Consider the following 23,304-nt stretch of genomic DNA (forward strand, 5'->3'; position numbering starts at 1 on the left):
TGAAGTCGAAGAAAAACCTCCCGCAAACTGCTCAATGAAGTGTCAAAATCGGATCCGTGGGCTAAAACATCATCCAAATAATTAGAACAACCTTTCCCGATAATTCCACCCAACACTCGATCCATCATCCGCTCGAAGGTTGCAGGTGCATTGGATAGACCAAAGGGCATGACTACAAATTGATAGTGTCCTTTTCCCGGAAGACTGAAAGCAGTTTTCGCTCTGTCCGACGGATCAACTTCCACCTGCCAGTAGCCGCTAGCCAAGTCAAGCGTCGAGAACCAACTTGACCCGCTAAGGGACTCCACGACGTCATCAATACGAGGTAAAGGGTAAGCGTCCTTGTACAATTGAATTAAGTAATCTGTAATCGATACAAAAACGAGTAGTGCCGTCTTTTTTTGGTATCAGAACAATGGGTGACGAGTATGGACTGTCACTCAGCCCAATAACCCCTTGATCCAGCATCCTCTGCTATTTGTCTCCTTGCCCAGCCCAGACGTCGCGGAGCCTGCCGAATAGGCTGCGGTGTTGTAGTTACCATGGTGTGGATGGTAGTGTAAGAGCTTGTGGACTGCGACAATCACTGATTCTATGCCCCACCTGAAACAAGAGGTACGAGAAGTCGGAGATACGCGGGATCTCGACGTTTCCGCAACTAAGGCCTCCAGTTGTGCCAGGTGATTTAAAATCTCCTGGATTATATCAGCTCCAAATGTCACCTCGGCCTTATCGCTAGAAATCTTTGCAACAGTAGCCCTTGGTTTGATCACCTCTTTTGCGGGTTCCTATGACTTCTCATAATATTGATATCTGGTAGCCAACGACATTGCATCTTCCAATGTGGCGGGTTGCAAAAGACCAATGTGCAAACGAACTTTGTCGTCTAATCCTCGCAAAAAATGCGATTTTGCCAAGTCATCTCGGTCAGCGGGTCTCAAGTATGGATAAGCTTGCCTAGCAAGCTGTCTCAATGCAACGCCAAATTCATTATAGTTTTCTCTTGCCAACTTCACGCGCTGACTAAAAGCGGCTCGAAGCGCTTCAATACCACCTTCCACTTCAAAATACCCCTCAAAATGGCGTACGATCGACTCAAAACATTCACGCTCATCCATAGACAATTCTAATAAATGACTCAGGGCATTGCCTACCATGCAGAGGCCCAATTCGCTACCCATCGTGTCCATATCTCAACCGTTAGACTTGGCTAAAGCTTTAAAATGGTAAAGAAATGAGCCCCAAGGCTCCGATCCATCAAACTTCTCCGGCTGTCTTTCTGGCCTGAACATAATCTCACATCCACTAGTACAACCCTTTGTCATAGGGGTAGAAAACCAACCGGACACCTGGGCATGATAGGTGGAGACTCCATTTCCGGCATCGGTCTACTCCCGCAGTTGTTGTCAGGTGGTGTAACTTTTGACTCAGTGTGCTCTGCCTTGTCACTCTGGTCCTCCCTCATCACATAACTCTGTGGTGCCATTTCGCCTGCCCCTTCAGCTATTCCTCTGGATTCGTTCAAACCGACTTCGGCACTTTTGCTTTTCACTAATGTCTCAATCACGTTCTCCTGAAAACCATGCAGTGTCACTTGCAGCTCCTCTCGCCAATCTCTCGCATCTTTGTTAAGTACCATCGCACTGTCATAACACTGTTTTACATCATTCCCAAGTTCATCTACTGCTCCTTCGATCCCTTCTACTCGCGCTTCCATTGTTGTCCATTTAGCCTCCAGTACCTTCATTCGAGCAACGAAGTCATCCTCTCCCTTCATTTGAGCGTTCTTTCTATTTCTGCATGACAAATTATGTTTAGAAGGTATCCTGGCGTGCTCTCGCCAAATTTTGTAGCGTACCGGCAGTCTATGTAATAATTATCCAAGTTCAGAATATCCTCCAATATGATCTGACGTCCAGTTTCCTCACAATATTCACTTTAATTTATACTATTTTGTTCTATTTATTAATTACGATCTTAATACAACCAAATAGTCCATAGAAAATCAACAAGCAGAAAGAGTACAACGAAAATCCCAAAGATACACAACACTTTAACAGCACTGACAATAACCAATTCCGCAGTACACCCTATAGCAAAACACCAAAACAACTGCAATTGCACTACACTCAAACAATAAAATCAAAAATAAACACCCTGGGTACCCTTTTCAAGAACTAACATCAATTTAACAGACACAAGAAAAACCTAAAACATTAAGAATCCAACTAAAACAACCACAACTGCACTGCTGCAAACCACAGCATAGGCTGACAGGACACCAAAAACAGATCGACAGTGTCACAGCGCCCTCAGGGTCTTCAGTGTTAAAAATACAAAATATAGCAATATTATCACATGACATCATTTAAAAGATAAAACAAGGGTCGTCACATCTGCAATGGTACGTCACTAGTATCGAAACGAAGACTGGCACGAACGTTACATTACATACCTGAGTTCCCAACACAACATTGATTGTTATCAGTAGTAACTACGGTAGTTTACCTATACTTTCTAACTTTGTGATCCTACTTACTTGTAATGTTAAACAATATCATGGACGCCATCTTGTGCCATATTTGGAAAACGCGAAACAAGGGAGTCTTATGGTAGATTTTCGTCGTGTTGCTGTACCGAATTGAATAAGTCAGCTATAATAAGGGCTAGTATGAAGCCGAAGGGTGTATTTTGAACCTTGGGCTATATGCTACTTAAATACATAACGCAATTAAGAATATAAATTTATTTAATGCATTAAATTTGGCCACAAACACAAGTTAGAACTATTTTTGGTCATTTTTTCGAAGACTTTATAATGATACGCCGATTTGATGCTGTATAATGCCGCCGTAACAATCCTACAATGTCATTTGGTCTTCTAGCACAGCTCGGAGCTGAGCAGTCGGGCATTATGGAGCTTGACAGACGAAAAATGTTAACTCGAAAATAGAAATGGCCATTGGGGCAGGGTTGCCAGATCCCAGTGATCAAAAAAAGCCAAATCAAGACCAAAAAAAGCCAACAATTTTACTAAGTACAAAAGCCCCATTATTTGTCTGATTTGATGCCCTTCACACAATAATTGGTTTGCAATATGTTGATCAGTTCATTCAGTGAGCCACACAAATGTCTTTTCCCATTGAAAGTTGTATTTTCGGTTGCTATCACAGTATCATGGCGATTTCCACTTCAGCGGGATGAAGGGTTTAAAATTAAAATGATTAATTGAATACCAGAATTTACATTTGACATACAGTTAAGCTAGCATCTATATGAAAAAGTTTTCTATACTTTCAAATTTTGTGGTCCTACTTCAGTAAAACCTAAACCCATTGACCTTCTCCCGAGCATGGACTTCTTGTTTATTTCGTAACATTGGCCAATCAGCAAGATGCAAAAGTGAAGTAACAATGCTCCCTTTTCGCATCCGCTCAGACACTTTTCTCACTCAGACAGATTTTCAAGCGTGGTCGTAAACATTACCTCGTTTTCGCGTTTTTGAACTCCATTCGTTAGTTTTCAGTTGTGTTTTGAAAACCTGGATATAAATCAGATAATTCAATGATCACTCTGTCTTCCTAGGAGCTTTAATTAAATTGCAGTAATAAAAAAGTAGTGTAGAAATATCTGTGATAGATAGGCTATAATTATTTACCGGTACTTTTAAAAAACATATTGTTGTATGCGATGATTCATAATGATGGTTTGAAACACATAGCCTACCTCAGCTTACAGGCGCCAACTCTCAAAAGCACTCTTAAAATAGCCCCGAGAATTTTGCAACGGTAAAGTATAGAAAGAATTTTGCGGGGGTCAAAGGTCGGGGAAAGGTCCATACACGTGCAGCATCACAAGAATGTGTGTTTCCCCGAATTTCAACTTTCTCACTCCGTAACAATGACCAATCAGCAATAAATATCAGACAATTTTTCATGACGACAGATTTTCATGCATGGCTGTGAAAACTGGCTCGTTTTTCGTGGATTCTGCGCTATTTGCAAGTTTCTAGCTATGTTTCCAAAATTTACGTTAAATAACTGGATGGAAATTAAATAACTCAATGGGCAACGGCAACAAATTCTGTCGCCATTTTGTTTGGTTTAGTTCAGTGGTTTCCAACCGGTGGGCTATTTCCTACTTGTGGGGAATTGAGGGGTGTTTAGTGGGGAACAAACTAACTCGTGAAAGATTGCACACAGTAAACATAATAAATGAATATTACTTCAGAATACCCCACAAGTGGGCTTACTCAAGATTCTGGCTTCTCGTACGTAAGCATGTTGTTGCGCAGATAATAACTAGCACACCATTCTAATTTCATTATCATGCGTAATCAGACAAAGACAAAAGCACAGTAATTTAGGTTATAGATAGTACAATACAATAGAACTTCAATGCACAAATAGTAGGGAGTACCCAGATAGCACAACTACGTCGGAACAACCATGGCCGAACGTTGTTCGAACCACCGGCCCAATAATGGCGAACAACCATGTTCCAGCGAAGATTTGGCCGCTGGGCCAACGTCGGTCCTTTCGCTGTATTGCAACCGTGGCGAACGGTCGGGCCAACGTAGGCGATACGTTGTAACACAATCGTGAAATATGGCCGGTCCAACGTGGGCGATACGTTGTAACACAATCGTGACATATGGCCGGTCCAACGTGGGCGATACGTTGTAACACAATTGTGACATATGGCCGGGCCTACGTAGGTGACACGTTGTAATACAATCGTGGCACATGGTCGGGCCAAGTTAGGCGATGTGTTGTACAGACAGGGTATGGATCTATACTACATAGAAATTTCCCACTAATCTAACATTATTTATATAATAAAAAACAAAAGATAACAAAATGTCTTTATTTTACAAATATGTATACATGTAATAAAATTAATCGGAGTTCGTTGCCAGATCATCCAGTGCTGAAAAATATAAAAATTCTGTGTTAAATTGCAGTATTAGCAAATTACAGTTGTATTAATGTTGTATTTTAATGAAATTTATCTGCAGTCTGTGATTTTACAAAAATTGGGGTCGCGGAAAAAAAAGTTTGGGAACCACCGCCGTAAAGTGTATTTAATCAGCCTATAAAAGTATTCAACTTACGAGCCATTTTTTCATCCTTGAATGTATTCTGGATCAAAATGTAATCAGACAATGAATTTCATCAATTCCTGTATGTCCGAGTCCACACTATAATCAGTGGAAAGTTGCAGATGCCGTAGCTTGTAGCATAAGAGTTTCTACCACCTGTCCCAACAATTTTTCCATGGACTGGATTGGAGCATGGCTTGATCTCTGAAAATCAAGTTAGTGTTACACAATATATAGTACATGATTGTCTTTCAGATGATAAACGTGAACGAATGGCCTATACTAATTACCAGAATATAAATTTTTCATTAATATTAATTACCGTATTTTCCGGCGAATAAGTCTACCCGGCGAATAAGACGAGGCCTGTTTTTAAGCCTGAAAAAATGGGTTTTTGCATATAACCGGCCGATAAGTCGGGGTAGTAAAATCGCATCAACGTCGGGAATCTCAAATTACCATGCAATGCCTTTCGAGCGGTCGCCGCGTTTGCGCATTGGTTAAAATAGCCTATGACTTTTTTTTGTAGCATAATATTCAGTCCATATATGATAATGCAAATATGATAATCACAGCATTGAAATTTCAGATTCACAGCACAAGAATGTCGATTTATTTAAACTAACCTGATGAGGACGTGGGGCATGCTATCGCCGAAGGTATTTTATTGTCCGGATTCAATAATAAGGCGACAAAAAAATGAAAATGATCATACTCGCCTAATAAGACGACCCCCCCCCCCCCAAAAAAAAAATCAGGCCAAAAATTTGGGTCTAGAAAAGCGACTTATTCGCCGGAAAATACGGTATTAACCACATGATGTTGTACTAGGTAATTATTCAACCGATATATCTAGCTATTGTGCAATATTTTATGGCACAGATATGCAAGGAGCTACTATCAAACTATAAAACAGAAACACCTGTTTTGGGCATTGTCCGCATTGAAACATTGAGATGCTTGAAATGACACAGTATATGATTGCGTGAAAGAGGGAATTGAAGCAGTTGAATTTTCCAGTCCATTGTCATAGGGCCTACTATGAAAATGGTATATATCATTAAACTTACAATGGTAATATTGACACTTGACAGAATATCTAATCGGTAATAATTATTTAGAATAACCGGAAAAAAATGGTTATTACACAAAATATGTCCAAATATTTGTAAAGGATGTGTCGTACAATACTTCATGTTTTTAGAGTCGCTGGGCATTGCACAGTTGCATGCACATTTGGCAGTCATTGTACAGAGATGGGCTTCCCCTCAATCGCCCGAATCTTTTTTGCTAGCGGTCTACTTTCCAATTCACTTTAAAATATAATAACACTTAATTAAGGTTGGTTGGGTAAGCTTACATAGCATACATACTGAAAATAAATCATATTAATATGATTACCCAATATAATTCTATTGAATTTTAAAACAAAATAGATATTATTCAAAAATCAGTAATTTTTTCTCAACAAAGCTGAAAATATGAACTAGAGCAGGGTTGGGCAAAGTTCTCGGACCATGTGCAAAAATTTTGCGCACCTAGACTGGCGGGCCATGTCGCATTTCGCATGTGTGGCGTAAAAAGTTATACTTCAGAAACAAAATTTTATTCAAAGTGTTACAAAAACAAAAAGGGAAAACAATAATCCTTGAGCTATTTTTTACCCAAAAACATCAAATTTTAGTTTCAGTTTGATTGTGGCAATTGTTAAAACATATTTTAGATTTCAGCCAATTGAGATCTGTATTTAGATTTGTTGAAATTCATCAGACAGAAGGTTCACAAATGTACAACTATTCAGATTACTGGATTACAGGATTAAGTCATTCAATGGCAATGGGTTGGATTTGGGCTGCGGAAATGTTTGCACTTAGACAAATAAAGTAAATATAAAATATCATATCCAGGGATGAAGGACCAATACCCGGTACTCGATTACGAATACTGGTAAATAAGAGATGGCAACCTCAGAAAGTTTAACAAAAAAATGCCAAAAGACCAAGTACGGTAACTTACGGTACCGGTACCTCATCTCGTTCTGTCGTTACCGGTACCTACGGTGTCCAGGGATGAATATGTAACTTTTACCGGTATGTACCATAGGTACCGGTACTCGATAACGAATACTGGTAAATGAGAGATGGCAACCTAAGAAAGTTTAACAAAAATATGCCAAAAGACCAAGTACGGTACCGGACCTCATCTCGTTCTGTCGTTACCGGTACCTACGGTGTCCAGGGATAAATATGTAACTTTTACCGGTATGGTACGGTACCCTATCACCCTTATGAACCGTGACCTGACAACGCACTTAGGGTACCGGTACCATGAGATTAACTTACACGGTTACAACTAGGCTATCTCTACTTTCGCCATTCCACTATGAAAGCATTAAAAGTTCAATGTCACTGTCCCATAGCCTACACGGCAAAAACCTCGTAACAGGCTATCGATTACGAGTACCGCCAAAATGAATGGCGACCTCATGTGCTATATTCGAATCGCGCGCCCATTTCTTCGCATAATGGCGTGTTTCGTTGAAGGCCAATCATGGCCTTACCATGATAAATGGTTGTAAAACCGCGTACAACGGTTGCCGGCGGATTATAACGTTGGCCCAACGTAGTTGTGCTATCTGGGTAGGGACAATGGTTTTTGTTTGAGTAGCATGCTGTTCAATTTATTTCCATTGTTGCTACCTATCACCAAATCACACTTTTTCTTCTGCTCATCCCAGGATACCATATAATTTTATTATTTTAATTTACATTGGAAAATCCATGACATGGTAAAATGGCTTCTCTTTATAACTTATCATTCCCTATCCCACTGTACCTTTATACCTTTCTAATCTTCTGGCTGAAATGCAACCATAATAGGTTTTGTGGAAATGCTTTTTATTAATTTGTTTTTAATTTTTTTGAAACTTCATCGTTTTTGGCTGAATCCAGAATTTCAAAAAAAAAAACTTACAATAGTGAGTAATTTGATACATAACTTTATCATATTTCACCAAAACCTGTAGGGTCACATTTTGGCCAGAACAGCCATAGACCACCTCTAACACTATCGCCCTTGAGTGGTGCATACCATATATGTACACACCCTTTAAACTTGACCATTCCCGCGTTTTATAGTATGTGGTATCATCACTCAATGGTGTTGTACACTCATCGAAATTCTTAATTTTTTTTTTATTACTATATTCATATGCAGTGTGTTTCATGTTGTGTTGTGTCTCTATTTATGGATGTTGTTTGGTCTAAAAACTCCTTTGTACAAACAGTTTTGTACACTCCACCCCGGTATGTTAGTCGTTGCTCCACCCTTATCCCTGTTACCACACCCACCCACCCTCCTTGCACAACTGCCTGTATAAAGGACCATATTGTACATATTTGATTTACCCTATTATAATTTATATATATCAAAAGGGGTGAATGCCGCACATTTGTGTTTTAGGCCAATATGGTATTGTGCATACATCCCGTCTTCAGTATTTATAATTACTTACTCTTTTATATTGCTTTTACGAGACGAATAAACATACATACATACATATATTTACAGAGCGCAGAGGAAGGCCTATATAGAGGACTTGCACGGGTCACGTGACCTTGTTTACTGGACGGCAATAAAACAAAAACGTCCATTTGGCTCCTGTCAGTTGCAAGTCGGATTATACGTTTCCGTTTTGTTTGGCTGTTGAAAATGGTTATTTCGTATTGTTCCGCTGGCTGTACGTATAGTATAGACAACGAAATGGATCTTCAGTTATATTCCACTGTTTTCAAAAGATCCGGAACGTCGCGCAATGTGGATATCATCTATTGGTAGGACTGCTTGGTGTCAAGTCCAGAAGCCATCTCACTTGTGTTTCACTGTTTGCGGACAGCACTTCGTTGATGGTGAGTCATAATGTGCCGTTATCAATTTTTTTAAATATTCATAAGCTTCCTCATTTCAATGGAAAGCAGATGACAAACTACTGTTATTGGTAGGCCTAGGCGGAGGCCTACGTGCAGACTTGACTCGTGTAAGGTATTAATCAATAATTGCCATAAGGTATTTTTCCCTAGTTAGCAGGTAATCTATTAGTAAGTGTGAAAAGTTGAATAGCTAACTAAAGTTTAACGCCAGTGATAATGCAAAAAAAAACAGAATTCAATTGAATTCTCCAACTAAAAATACGCTCGCCACCGCATCTCTGATCCCCCTGGGAGTTTCACAGGTTCCAATCCCATGCGGGGATAGTTATGTGCGAGGGGATTGCAGCTCTCTTCCCACTGAGGGTGGTTCACACGACCGCTGGTCGATTACGACATCCCCCCCCCCATCAAGTCCATGCTTCTAAAACAAATAACTGGCTAACTAATCCCGACATAGAATGGTAATCGTACGATGTTGCACCTTGCAATCTGTCCCCAACCACAGATAAATTCTATCCTAAAACTACCCACATTCGTAGGCGTAGTTGCGTTTTAAATTGAAAGAAATCTTCATTAATGGTCAGAAGGTGTTGTCTGATTGTTTTGTTAGTTAGCAGGTAATTTATTACTGATCTGATACACAAACTTGGCACTGTCAAATGATGATTAGTGTTTAATTTATTTTCAGGAAAAAGGGAAGATAACCCATTATCAGCTGCTTATATGTCCCATCGATATTTGAATTTTCGCCATCCCCAGAGAGGAAGAGAATAGCTAGAAAAAGGGGGATTTTTAAGAAAGGCAAAAGGCAGGACCATTTCAACAAATTCTGTTAACTTGTATGCGTTGCAATATTAATTTGCAGTTGTTAGAATAAACATTTAATGTGTCTTTCGACTAGACCTACCACACGTTAAAAAAAGCCGCCTACACCCCTTTTCACTAGAACCATAATACTGTAAAATATTTGATAGAAATTACCCCCGAGGCATCATATCTTCCATTTGAAAGGGCTGTGGAGGCAGATACATTTTTTACTCTAAATTATGAAATGTTACTTCCAGGTTATCTTATCCTTGCTTATAGATATCTTGAGGTTAGTGACTCCAACTGACCCATGCATGCCACACTGAAAATTCTCTTGTGTACCCATAAAATAAGGCTGTTGGAGCCTTCAGACCTTGAAAACAGTCGAATCTGAGCACGATGGATTCATGTGAAACACGTAATATGCATTTAGAGGCAAAAATATCCCATCCAGAGCAGCACCGATCCACAACCTCCTGCCTATTGAATCAAAACATTAGACAAATTGGTGTACTGTGCGCATTCACAAATCTTTGCGAATCAAGTGTGCCTTTTGACTAAAGAAAATTTAGCATTGAAATGGTCAAATCTCAATACCAACCTAGTATCTGCAGATAAAAACCAATTGTTTTTTAAAAATACATTTCTGATGTGCTTCATTTTTCAAATATAATTTATAATTACTGTAAAGTGTGTGATACATTTGGTACCATGAATACCATTTGCAAATTAGCTTGGGTTTCCCCCCCCCCCCAACTCGAATGAAAGTTTAGACTCTTAAGTCATATCTCATAACATTCTTTAAACAAAAGGTTGCGGCTAGCCGGCTACCCATCAGAATTTCCTTTCAGATCACAAAGTCGCAATATTACGCCTCGCTAAGTTTCATTGGCAACTGTATCTGGTTGTAGTATCGGTGTCCAACGTTAGACTGAAACCTTCACTACCAGACCCACCGAAACAATTTTTTTTTCTTGATAGGGTCGTCTTGAAGTTGCTTTCGTTAAAGCACAATGGACACTTTATCTCCACCAATCCACAGTAATCACAAGTTACTTTGTCATTACGATAAGCATCAATAAATGGATACTTAGGATGTATTATCAAGTCACGCAAGCTGAGGTCTTGTGCCACTGTGGTCTTGTTGCAACTTATACTTTGCCATCCATCTATTCCATGGTCGCAACCATATCTGTAAGATAATGGATACAGATAGAGTTTTCATAAAATCTAACGATCAAGGAGTGTGAAATTTATATTCATATCCCACCACAGCCACTAGTCGTAAATGAATTTGATTCCGGGTAGCATATCTTTTTACCAATGACAATAAAAAGACATTTTGGATCAGTTGTACAAGCACCATTAGAACAGGATTTATCTGGGGGGGGGGGGGGGGGGGGGGGAGTTATTTGTTTTCAGAAGCATGGACTTGGATGGTGGGGAATGGTCATAACCGATCAGCGGTCATGTGAAACACCCTCGGTGGGAGTAGAGATTGAAACCTGTGAAACTACCAGGGTGATCAGAGATGCGGTAGCGAGCGTATTCCTAGATGGCGAATTCAATTGAATTCTGGTTATTTTTTGCATGACCACTGGTGTTAAACTTTAGTTATCTATTCAACCTTTCACACTTAGTGATAGATTACCTGCTAATCAGGGAAACAATACCTTATAGCAATTGATTATTGATTACTTACTGTCTTACACAAGTCAAGTCTGCAACTGCAAGTAGGCCCACGCCAAGGCCTACTAATAACAGTAGTTTGTCATCTGCTTTCCATTGAAATGAGGGAGCTTGTGAATATTTGAAAAAATTGATAACGGCACACTATCACCACATTATCACTCACCATCAACGAAGTGCTGTCCGCAAACAGTGAAACACAAGTAAGATGGCTTCTGGACTTGACACCAAGCAGTTCTGCCAATAGGCAATAGATGATATCCACATTGTGCGACGTTCCGGATCTTTTGAAATCAGTGGAATATAACTGAAGATCCATTTCGTTGTCTATACTATACGTACAGCCAACGGAACAATACGAAATAACCATTTTCAACAGCCAAACAAAATGGAAACGTATAATCCGACTTGCAACTGGCAGGAGCCAAATGGACGTTTTTGTTTTATTGCCGTCCAGTAACAAAGTCACGTGACCCGTGCAAGTCCTCTATATTCACCTCATTGAAGGCTTTAGTATGCGAGGAATGAGGGCTTTGTTTCAACCGGAAGTGGGTAATTGAAAAAAAAGGTTGGGAACCACTGGTTTAGTTGCAGAAAACTAAAGATACTGAAGTCAGGAAAAAGCAACGAATTATATTTCTTGTTGTTGTAGTGTCTCTTGTCTTCGCTAGGAGGCTATTACATTATATTTATTTAAAAAAATATTTTTTATATATTACGCTTCATATATATTTCGCGCTCGCGTATGCACAGAAACCAGGTAGTATTGGTGATAACCAGTACCAGGTATGTTAGTCGTTGTGATAACGAAATATAGGAAAGTACACTTCGAATGTGTCACAAATTAATTATTAAAGATGTCAGTTGAGCACGTACGGTTTAAAACGCCTGATACGGGTTCAGTTACCTGAAATATGTTACCATAACTATTTTTGTGGGCGAACGTATATAAAAATTCATATCTGTCTGTAGGCTAATCAAAAAAATAGCGATCTGCAATCCGGGACGATTTACAGCTAGCTTGTCATCACGCCCGCCACGATAATATGGTATTGGTAATTTTATTGTCAGTCCACTGCGCTGTTTGTTGTATGAATAATTGTTGCATAAGAATATGAAAAACTCGATTACTACATTATGTATAATTGGTTTGTAGATATATCGAACTTCGGGAAAGTTTTCTCAGACATTTTGGCGAGCAACGCGTCAATGTGGTTGGACTTCTGAATCTAAAAGCTATTGGTGATGCGTTTGTCGTCATTATGACGTTTGTTTATGCGCTGCCTCGTCGGGCATTTCTCCTCGTAATCGGTCCTGCGGAAGCAATCCTGCGTTATAGTTGTTCTTTTCCACTTAGTGCTTACCGTCGTGTGGTTGCTTTTGTATGAGTGCGGGCAAGAAAAATAGTCCACGGAATTGATAATTGTCATAATATCGAAAAACTGTAATACTGTATAATGTTAATAACTTACTTACTCATTGCTGCAGCGGGTTCTGCTCTGGCAGTTCTGACGGACTGTCTAAGCTCAAAAGCGAGCACGGTCGACTGTCAGAATGCACGGTACGGTACCGGTACCTACAGTCTACAGACCTACCGCTTATACCTGGTACAGCTAGCTTTTGCTTACTTCAGTACGGTACCAGTAATTATGTCCTTGTCTGGTTGTCGGCTGAAAATACGAATTTTATTGCTGAATTAATAAAACAGTATAAGACTAAAAATATTATTGGCAGTCGATCCTGTTGTTTTGTCTGTTGTTTTTGAAATCTCCATTCGACATAGACATTGCAGCATTGTGATAAACTCTTTGATTTTATTAATAACCAGATACCGGTAACTGAAATTGGGTCTGGTACCGGTATAGTTTAGAACCACATCCACTTCTTGTTGGCCTGGCTCAACAATTTTTGCATATGTCAATCCTAACCCTCACCTGACTACGTCACCGAAAAATTACGTCATTCCGACGTCACATTGGCGTAATAAGGCCCACCGAAGTATGCGGATGGTCGTCCAAAACGCGCAGACGATCACCCGAAATCGAGCAAGCTATTTCTCTCGTTTTCCTGCGCAACGATCACGATACGAGAGAGATCGCCGGCTTTAGCAAGTTCGTTATCGGCGGCGCAGATGCCATTTCGGGCGATCGTAATTATACTTTGACAATCCCTATGACGTGATGGTGACGTCGTAGTGACGTAATTTTTGGATGGCATAGTCGGGTGAGGGTTAGGAATAACATATGCAAAAATCGTTGTGCTACGCCCACTGGAAGTACTTGTGGTACTAAACTATACTAGACCCCTGAAATTATGCGATAGACTTGATATCTAAAATTGATATAATGATGAGGGTAAATAATGATTGTTTCAGCAGTTCAAAATTCTATATCTTAGTCATTATCCAAAGTTGTTAAGACTACTCTTTAGATTTTTGGTGTTACAAAATTATTTCTTCAAATAAACTAGTCTAATTTTTTATTTTTTTCAAGTCAAATTTTATTCCCTAAATAGACTAAAATCATAATTTCACATCGTATGTTGGAAATTTTTCCTCGGAAGCAAAATTTGATTACCTTCTTATCTCTTTATCAGCACCGGGTTCTAATTTTACATTATTCAAGTTTTTTTTACACATGTATATGCCATTTCCTAACAAAATTTTTGATCACCTCAATTAGATTTGATTGAAAGTTATTAATTAACTCTCGTTTTATCCTATTACCAAAACTGATTATTTTAAAAGTGATTCAGTTCATGTCTGTACAATCTATGTTACTGGTCTGTTATCATATTATTATTTATGCAAGACCATTGAACAACAGTATAACAATGGAGCATGTTATTGCATTTTTTACACACAATAAAATATATATATAGCCAGGGTAAATTCAAAAGCATATGTCTCCCATTTTTAGAGTGCGTTGAACTGGTTCTTTTACCTATTTTGCCGAGTAAAACGAACTAAAAATCACTACCTTCTCATCTTCTAGTTACTATTTACATTGCTCGATATAAAGTTATTTTAGCTAAGGACAATCACTGAATCATGAGAGGGCCAAGTAATGAAGATGTTGCTCACCATCAATCATACTTGAACATGCCACAACATTATCAAAATTCTCATTATTTTGACTCACAAATGCCAGAACAACATTCGTCGTCGGAAAATGCGAATTTTAATGGGAATAACAGGTATGTATAATATATATGTTTCTTTTTGTTTAGGGTACTTTTATTATTTTTAGCGAGAGTGCAACATAAAACATGTAATGTTTTTAGAATGTACTAATTTAGTATTACGCTTTGCTTTGTATATTTAAATGAAGTATATTAGTATGATTTCTTTTTTTTTTCTCTGTCAAATCCAATACAGCTGCATTTTTATCCTTGGTACATGTCATTATTTGTATGTTTAGCATCAGATTGTTATATATTTTCCAAATGTCATTTCCTGTGTAAATGTGGTTATTCTGTGGTAATTCATTCTGAGACCTTCAAATCAAATTTCTTTCTTCAGTGAATATGGTATGATCAATGTGATAATACGAGCACAATGCGAGCTATATGCTAGTAAGAATCATCATGATTCAAGAAAACTTCTAGATTATTTCGAAGTTTTGAATTTATATAAACCTACTTTTGTTCAAACTTATCATTTTTTTATCATTATAATTACTCAAATATTTTTAAGGAGTTCATACATGAATGGCTCACATTCTCAACGGAATGAATCTAATGCAAATTACCATCAAACACATGGACAACAATCACCATTATCGCCCAACAGTTCAAATCCATTTGCTGAATATGCATGGATGGTTAATCCGGATGAATTTGAAAGACAGGTATTACATTTACATTACATTCTTATTGTATTGTAAGTGTTCCATTTCTCTTTGTATTTTTATTTCATGGAAAAATGGTATATTATCATATTTCGTCATCTACTATGTGCGAATGGTGGCTAGCCTAATTAGTAGCGACTACGGCAATACGATGGACCATCTTGCAATGGCTAATGAAACATTTATTGTAATTTCACAAATTCAATAGTTGAATGTGTTTGTTTGTGGATTTGTAATCAATGCCCAATTATTTATATTTGTTATTCATAATAATTTGATTTAATATTATATTGAATATTAAAATTTTGATTAGTGAACATGATGAAGTCTTACGGCCAGTGGTTACACTACTTATGGTCCATAGCATTATGTGCCCATACCCCCCATAGTATACCATATGTAACTTACTCTAAGTAACTTTGATATAGGAGATTATAGGACTAATAGGCCAAATTTTGAATTTCCAAATACCTCACAAAGGTATTTCGTAAATATCTATTCATGTGTGCAAATTTCTGCAGATGTTTCTTTTGTTTTATATTGTAATATTTCATTTTTGTTCATTTGTAATTGAAATTACAAGTGCATTAATGTTGATGATTTATGAATGCAGAAGGCTGTATTAAATTGCCCTTGCCATGTTATTATTATTTCAATAATTGATTGAATATGAACCCATGTGAACCTGAGTACCTGACTATGATATATAATCAATTATTATTTCTTCTCAAGTATGGCCCCCCCAGTGTATTATAACAGGTGATTAATTGTACTTTCATTGGCCATGCCCTCATTTATTTCATGTGCCTTGAATTTGTTGCCTCTCAGTAGGCCGTAAATACTGTCTGAGCTTTGACATTTTATTGATTGCCTGAGGGCTCAAAGGTGATTGACTACTTGAAATATTATTATTATGTGTGAAACTGCACGTGTTTTTATATGCAAAAATCATACTATCATTGTCTTTACAGCATCTATTTGAGAACAAAATTAAATGGATGTTTTGCCTCATATTATATAGGAATGTATCAAATTCTGCTAGATAATGAAAAAACGTTCTATTCAAATATACTATATTTAATAAATATAGTGGTTTAGCTGATGTTAAATTTTAGATACTGCCATGATCATATGGTGTGTTCTAAGGATATACAGCCTCAGCTTATTTGAGTAATACTTTTGTAATTTCTTCGAGTTATTGTTACCATTAGGGCATCCACTTTTATTTATATTATAATTTACATGTTGTACCCTGCTAAAAGTAGCTTGTCATAGGTTTCATTCAATGAAGTATTTTTGGTGAGATCATCAAGAAATGAAAATTTATCCTTGCTTATCTCTAGCAAGTTGTGTGTGTGGTAAGGTAACCCAAGTTTCATTCATTTTTGTATAGCTTAATTTCATTCGATTGTCAGAATGTTGACATATGTTACTTTTCTTTTTAAGGTGATGGAACAAATGCAGCAGGAAGAATATCTGGAAGCATGTTTTCAGGAAATGTGGCAAGAAGAAGAATCTGACGGTGATTGGTACATTCCATCACGAGGTAAAAATATTTCATAAATAAATTTTATTAAGTGTCCTATTTTTTATGGCTGGTCATTTTTATAGTTGATATTGATAACACAATGAATGTATTAATAATATTGTGAATTTGAAATGGAATTTTATCATGATTATTAGTTACTAGTTACTACTAGACATGATGGATCGTTTTGCTTTATTGCTGTTTTTTTTATTTATAAAAAATCGCTTTTTTTTGCAACTAATGGACCCAATGATTTTCAAATTTCCAGAAGTCGTAGAAAGCTGAAATTTTTTTTTTCAAATTTTTCATGAGACCCCGTTGTGCTATTTTATTTTAATTCACAGGAACAATTTTTTGATGATGCCATGCCACCACTGTGTTATACAGTGTTTTTATGAAAGATGGATACATCAGCCTGATTACATTTTTCATTATATACATGTGGTGAAATTCATTATCTACATATGATACATTGCAGTTTATTAAATATTCATGTGTATTTGGTGCAGTGAAATTCAATGATCAATTATTGAATATAGAAATTTGTAATGTTTTGAATGGGTCTGACTGTGTTTTCTTCTATAAATTTCAGACGATACTCCTCAAAGTAGTAACGACAACATTGAGGCTTTGGACAAGATGTCACTAAATGAACCTCAACCACCGGTAAGATTTGTTTAGACTAATTATATTATTGCTGAGATAGAAGTGTTTTATGTATGTTTTTAGATAAGACTTCTAGCTATTCAGCGAAATTGAAATGATATTTATATTTATTTTCTGAGATTCTAAAAATATAATTTGTGCTTAATCGACCATTTGATTTTTTGTTAATATTTTAAATATCCAGACAGATGTAACAATAGCCATAAACCTTGTAAGGAACTTAGCTTCTATCTTGGCAAATATATTAGATACGGTACTCCTAATCCTAAACGTGACAAAAATGTTTAGGTTTGATGAGTCATTGTTGCCAGTGCTTGGAAATATTTCCATAATAACAGCATTACTGATTATACGTTGCAGAAATATATTCGTGAAAGTGTGCAGAAAGACTCTTGAATTAAATAGATTACTAATTATAGTTTGAAAATTTAGCAGCTCCACCCAAGATTTGCTCAAATCAAAGTCATAAGCTGTAATTTTAAAAGTATAGTGACAAGATGTTGACAACTAATAAGTAAAAACCATGATTTATATGACATTTACTTAGTATACTACATTTAGACGATGCTATTTTGTTTGTTTCTAAATGTTAGTATGGCATATCCTATCATTCTTAAGCTTGTATTTTCATTGGTAAAATTTCAGTGAGTCACACTAATAGATGTTACGAGTTGACAAATTTTGGAAGTTTATAGTTTGTTTTTGCTTTTGAGTCATTAAGGACTCTCACTACATGTAGTAATATGTCCTGTTCAACTCTATAGTTACCACAGTATACAGTGTTGATGTAGCGGCATCTGCCTGAAGGCAAGTTCCTGTAACGTCACTGCTGTTATTAACATAAATGCAATGTCGTCATTCATAGACCAGACAGTGCAAATGCAGGGTATATTTAATAACAATAGGATTTGTAGTAATTCGAAATGGAATCAAGTTTCATAATGCGAATTTGTCAAGTCATGAACAACAATACCACAATTTTTGAATATTTCATAAGCCCTCAATTCAGATTTTTAGTTTGTACAGTTTCAAATTAATTTTACTTCATATGAAATCTTTCAATAAAAGTGGTCGACTTTTGTTTTCTGAATATGTTTAGTATTCAACTACTGGTTTGTTTGGGTACCGATTTTTTGCCATAAGAACAGTTGTAATTATTTTAATTACGCATTGCAAAATACCCAAAAAATTAACAAAACATCTAGGGTACTTAAACGACAATCATAAAATAAAATATTGCGCACCTTGTGGCGTTTCCATGGTCAAGAGGCAGCTGAGATGTGTGGTTCGGTGACGTCATCTCACCCTTTTGGTTGACCACCAAATTGAAAAAAGAAACATTGCGCATATTTTCTTATATTGAATAAAACTCATATTTACCAATTAACACTCATATATTCATGATCCCCCTGTACAATAATAAGACTCCCATGGAGAGGAATTATCTTGGGAAGGGCTGGTCTAATCCCTAATTGCTAAACCAATTATGTGTTGTGGCCTGTGGGCTTATTGAATATGAAATATGTTGTATTACGGGAAGACAAAACACAGATATAAAAAATCGAAAATTACTATGCAATCATTAAGATTCGTTACTTTCGTGTAATATTTTTTTTCATAGAATTTGATCTTCAACTCGACACCAACTCAATATTTGACAGTTGTATATTGATATACTGGTGGTATAAATTAATAAAGACACATGCAGTTAAAATGTAGATAATATGATGACCCTTGATAAAGATCTGATTGAAATTTACGAGTATGAGCTAACATACACATTGCCCTTTGTGTTGAACTGTTTAAGACATCATCAGATCTATTTAGATGTTTTAATATTGAAAATTTTGCAAAATCTGATTTTTTATTTTGCTTCCTCAAATTAAACTAACAGAATGGATAAAATTTAGTTAGCAGAGTTTAGTTCCTAGATGCATGGAATTACAAAATTCAATGTTGAGCCACCTTGCTTTAAACTGGTATCTAATTTAAAAAATATTAAATCAGAATCCAATAAATCGAATGACTATAACCCAAACCTTATCAATAAATCTTAATTAAGTTGGGATATAAGGAGAGATTCTGTCAGTGTTATATTTATGAGACAATATCCGGTATTGTAATGCTATATTTTGTGATTTTGTTGAAAAAATAGACAAAAATACATGTAGGCCTATATATTAATAAATTCAGTCACGAGAAAATAAACACAGTAACCAGTATTTCGTTAATCAGACCACCATTTGTTAGGGAGTCTCACAATATTCACAATCATTTTTCTTTTTTTTTCTTGTATAATATCCGACTGTCAAACAAATAATTAACATCGTTAAAAAATAAGTCTTTACAAAATATTTCATTATGGAATTACAAATTTATATAAGGTAAATCCCTAAGTAGGCTAAGTAGCTGGGATTAAATGTGAATTTTCAAAGCGAATATGCAGCCTTATTTTATGCTACTAAAATAGAATGCTCTATCTTAATCTTAATGATTCGCGCTTTTGGTGTTTAATAAAGTCAATGTCCAAAAAATGAATGTATGGTTTCAATTGAACTATATTTCATGTTTTGCGGAGACTTGCCCCAAATAGGAGCGTAAATTTTTATTGGTTGTTAATGCTTGTCTGTAAACAGTTTGGGTGCAAAAGTTGATTTTGGGAAATTCTCTTTTGTTCATCAATTTACTTTCCATTACTACTACTTTAAAATACTAAGATGTGAATATATTTTGATTACAATTCTAATTTAGGTTATAGTGCAATTGTGCAACAATCTTTTATAATCAAAATTTAATTGAATTATAATATATATCATCAGCAGTGAAGTAAAACATGATTGGATAATCATTAAAACAATGTCAAAATAACATTTGAATCACATTTTATCAAAAGTTTTATAGCTGAAAACATAATATTTTTATTAAAAAATACTTTTTTTTTATTTTTACTCAGACTATGCTGAATCCAAACGCTGCTGAGTTTGTTCCTCGTCAAGCTGTTGCTCCACAATAAACATCATTATCTTACGAGTGAAGATGTCATGAGTTTCTTTCACTACTTTTTTCGACTTTTACTTACTTAACACTGTTTTGTTGACCTTTTTTACTTTTCATGCGTGCTGCTGCTACCGACATTGCGAAAATTTATTGCAATTTTTTATTTTTGATTTGATTCCATGTGAGTGCTTCACCAAGACTTTTTACTCAATCGCAATTTTATCTTCGAGAGATTATACTTCATCAAGCTTGTTTCATGTATAATTGGATTGAGTATGATAAGGTAAAAGACGATATAGGTTTGAACTGAAGTTTTCACAACTGTTCCAAAAACATATTCTATTCAATTTGAAAACTAAGTTTCTTCTGTTTCAATACAAGATATTGCCATTTATTATTGCAATGAATTTTTTTCAATGACTTGTTTCGCATGTACTCAATAACAGTGTTTAAATTTCAATGGTTAATATTCCAGAATTCTTTCTCAGGAAATTTTTGGACATCATAGATCGAATGTGACATAAGGTAAAAAAAGCACGAATTGGAAATTTCATCCTTACTGAAACCAATGCTGCTGTTACTCCTAACATGACAAATTTTTGCAGCCACTAACAATTCTTTGTATATTAGGCACAATGATGATATAACTAATATGAACTTCAGAATTTTATGATGACTCATTATTGGTTTGATATGGATATTCTTTTTTAGACAATGCTAAAACACAATGAATCCAATTGTATTGAATAGTGGTGTTGAATTAACATTTTTAGACCAACGTTTTTGGATATTCAGAATTTGTTTTTGTAGGAAAGTTATGCCAAATTTGACATACTTTGAATATCGGTTATCTAAATTCACAAAATATGCTTTCCCTTGATGTAGTTATTATTGTATTTCATTCTTCTGCTTTTTTTTCAAATACACAAAACAGGTAGTTTTCATGCGTTTTCCATATTTCCTAATATTTTATTAACCAAACAAAATTCTGCAGCATGTTTAGTTTATCAAAAGGCAACAAAACTCAAAATCACAAAAATATTTTATTTTTTCTTTTTAATTTGAAATTTGTAACAACATAGTTATTCTGCATCTTCGATAGCAGAAACCTCACAATAAGTTGTAGGCTGCTAAATGTTATCAATTTCAAATTGAATTTTGGTGTGAAAAGATCTTGCTATTCTTCTGGTATCTGGATTTTTGCTTTCAATGTAGTATTGTGTATATGTGTGTGTTTCCATTTCCTCAATCCTTTTGCTCTTTCATCTGAATTTATATATATGATCATACCTGGTCTTATATGATTCACATTTTGTACTGCTATCCTATTATGTATAGTGTACATTTATTATGGCACATAGTGGATAAGATATGATTTTTTAATAAAGTTCAGATATTGTACAGGCTTTTTTTTGTTTATGATATGTAGTTTTTGTTTATAACCACCTTTACCTTGTCTGACACATTTTTATGTGTACATGATTATGTTTGCACCCGAAGCTATCTGTAGGGATGTAGCATCATCAAAATATTAGTAATACAACACAGTGTATTCAATTTTTTCTTATGATTTTTCTTTGTATGCCATAACTGTTGTGTCGACAATGATAAAGGTGTATTTGACATTTTATATTTCTGTTACATGGTGAGTTCACATGTATTTGCCTGGGCAGATAATACACATTAATTTTCAGTCAGAAAATTTGGTTATTTCTCAAGTAATAGTGGAGCATTGGCTGTTGACAATAAATGACGATGATATTCATAGGCCATCTTCAGACAAAATATTTTGACAAGAAATATTATATTTCCTGCCTTTGATTAAAACATGCTACCTGTATCTCTTAACTATGTGTGTACGCCATACATTTGTTTCTTAATCTGATATAAACTTAAGTGAGTGTTCACCATGGTATTTTAAATGAAAGGGAAGCAAGCCTATTTTATTTTTAGCATTGAAAAGAAAGTATTTTGTGCTGCATTATGATATGGCTGATTTTTTCCTCATTGAAATTCCGTTGAAAATATTTTTTGTTTGTTTCATTTCTGAGTATTGATTGCTTTCTTTGCTGTTCCTTTTTTGTGCCGCCGTATCAATTCCAACAAAATAAATGCACTTTTTATGCAAAAATTTCATGTTTAATGATAAGTCTTGGGAGAAAATCACATTGCTTGAGGTAGATTGCAGAAGGGGTTTACCTGATTTTGAGTTGGAACACTGTATGATTCAAGAGTTTGATTTTGAGTTGGAACACTGTATGATTCAAGAGTTTTATTGCACACTAACACAACAAAAATATATCTGTATCGTTTCATCTGACCAAGGTCAGACTTCTTCAGACATGCATAATTCAACATATTTCACTTAGAATAGTTATCTTTACATTTGCTACAGTATTCATTAAAATCCGGCAGTTCATGAGCATAGAAGAGTGGATAAGTAGTTCGTTCCTCAGAAACCCAGTCGATAGCGCTTACTGATACTAACATTGAGTTATTAACTTATTACCTCAATGCTTTAGCGTGCGATTGCACTTCTCCATATTCTTAAGATGATTGTTTGCCAAAGTGTTGGTTGCTGCTAAATTATATAGGGGGTTACACTTATCTACTTAGTGAAGTTTCTAACAGACACAGCTATTCCGAAATTTAGATTGAGAAATAGTTTGTTAAACTGGTAGCTGGTTAAGTGGGGAGCATGGTCTGACTTGTACTGTATATTCTAATATTATGGGTGAA

At 35.9% G+C, this 23,304-nt stretch overlaps 1 protein-coding gene and 2 long non-coding RNA genes across 5 annotated transcripts; 1 reads left to right on the forward strand and 2 right to left on the reverse strand.

Annotated features, from left to right (window-relative positions):
- Window positions 1–4,422: 4,422 nt before the first annotated feature.
- LOC120344611 (uncharacterized) lies at window positions 4,423–6,952 on the reverse strand. The gene is made up of 4 exons (XR_013473082.1): window positions 6,249–6,952; window positions 6,024–6,137; window positions 5,114–5,305; window positions 4,423–4,929 (listed from the first exon to the last, which is right to left on the reverse strand). It is a non-coding gene; the product is annotated as an uncharacterized LOC120344611 (long non-coding RNA).
- Window positions 6,953–10,594: 3,642 nt separating this feature from the next.
- LOC144419918 (uncharacterized) lies at window positions 10,595–12,018 on the reverse strand. Its single transcript, XR_013474377.1, has 2 exons — window positions 11,693–12,018; window positions 10,595–11,029 (listed from the first exon to the last, which is right to left on the reverse strand). It is a non-coding gene; the product is annotated as an uncharacterized LOC144419918 (long non-coding RNA).
- Window positions 12,019–14,025: 2,007 nt separating this feature from the next.
- LOC120335531 (uncharacterized) lies at window positions 14,026–22,696 on the forward strand. 3 transcript variants are annotated; one of them, XM_039403057.2, is made up of 6 exons: window positions 14,026–14,164; window positions 14,547–14,721; window positions 15,221–15,374; window positions 16,821–16,920; window positions 17,489–17,568; window positions 20,522–22,696. In XM_039403057.2, exons 2-6 carry the CDS (start codon window positions 14,576–14,578, stop codon window positions 20,579–20,581), a joined length of 540 nt encoding a protein of 179 aa, XP_039258991.2. In that variant the 5' UTR covers window positions 14,026–14,164; window positions 14,547–14,575; the 3' UTR covers window positions 20,582–22,696. The 3 variants fall into 3 exon arrangements, with proteins under 3 accessions (XP_039258991.2, XP_039258990.2, XP_039258992.2); XM_039403056.2 differs by lacking the exon at window positions 14,026–14,164 and having other exon boundaries at window positions 14,501–14,721; XM_039403058.2 differs by lacking the exon at window positions 14,026–14,164 and having other exon boundaries at window positions 14,503–14,721; window positions 17,495–17,568.
- Window positions 22,697–23,304: the final 608 nt, after the last annotated feature.

The sequence above is a fragment of the Styela clava genome, chromosome 2 (assembly GCF_964204865.1).
Source record: "Styela clava chromosome 2, kaStyClav1.hap1.2, whole genome shotgun sequence".
Lineage (NCBI taxonomy): Eukaryota > Metazoa > Chordata > Ascidiacea > Stolidobranchia > Styelidae > Styela > Styela clava.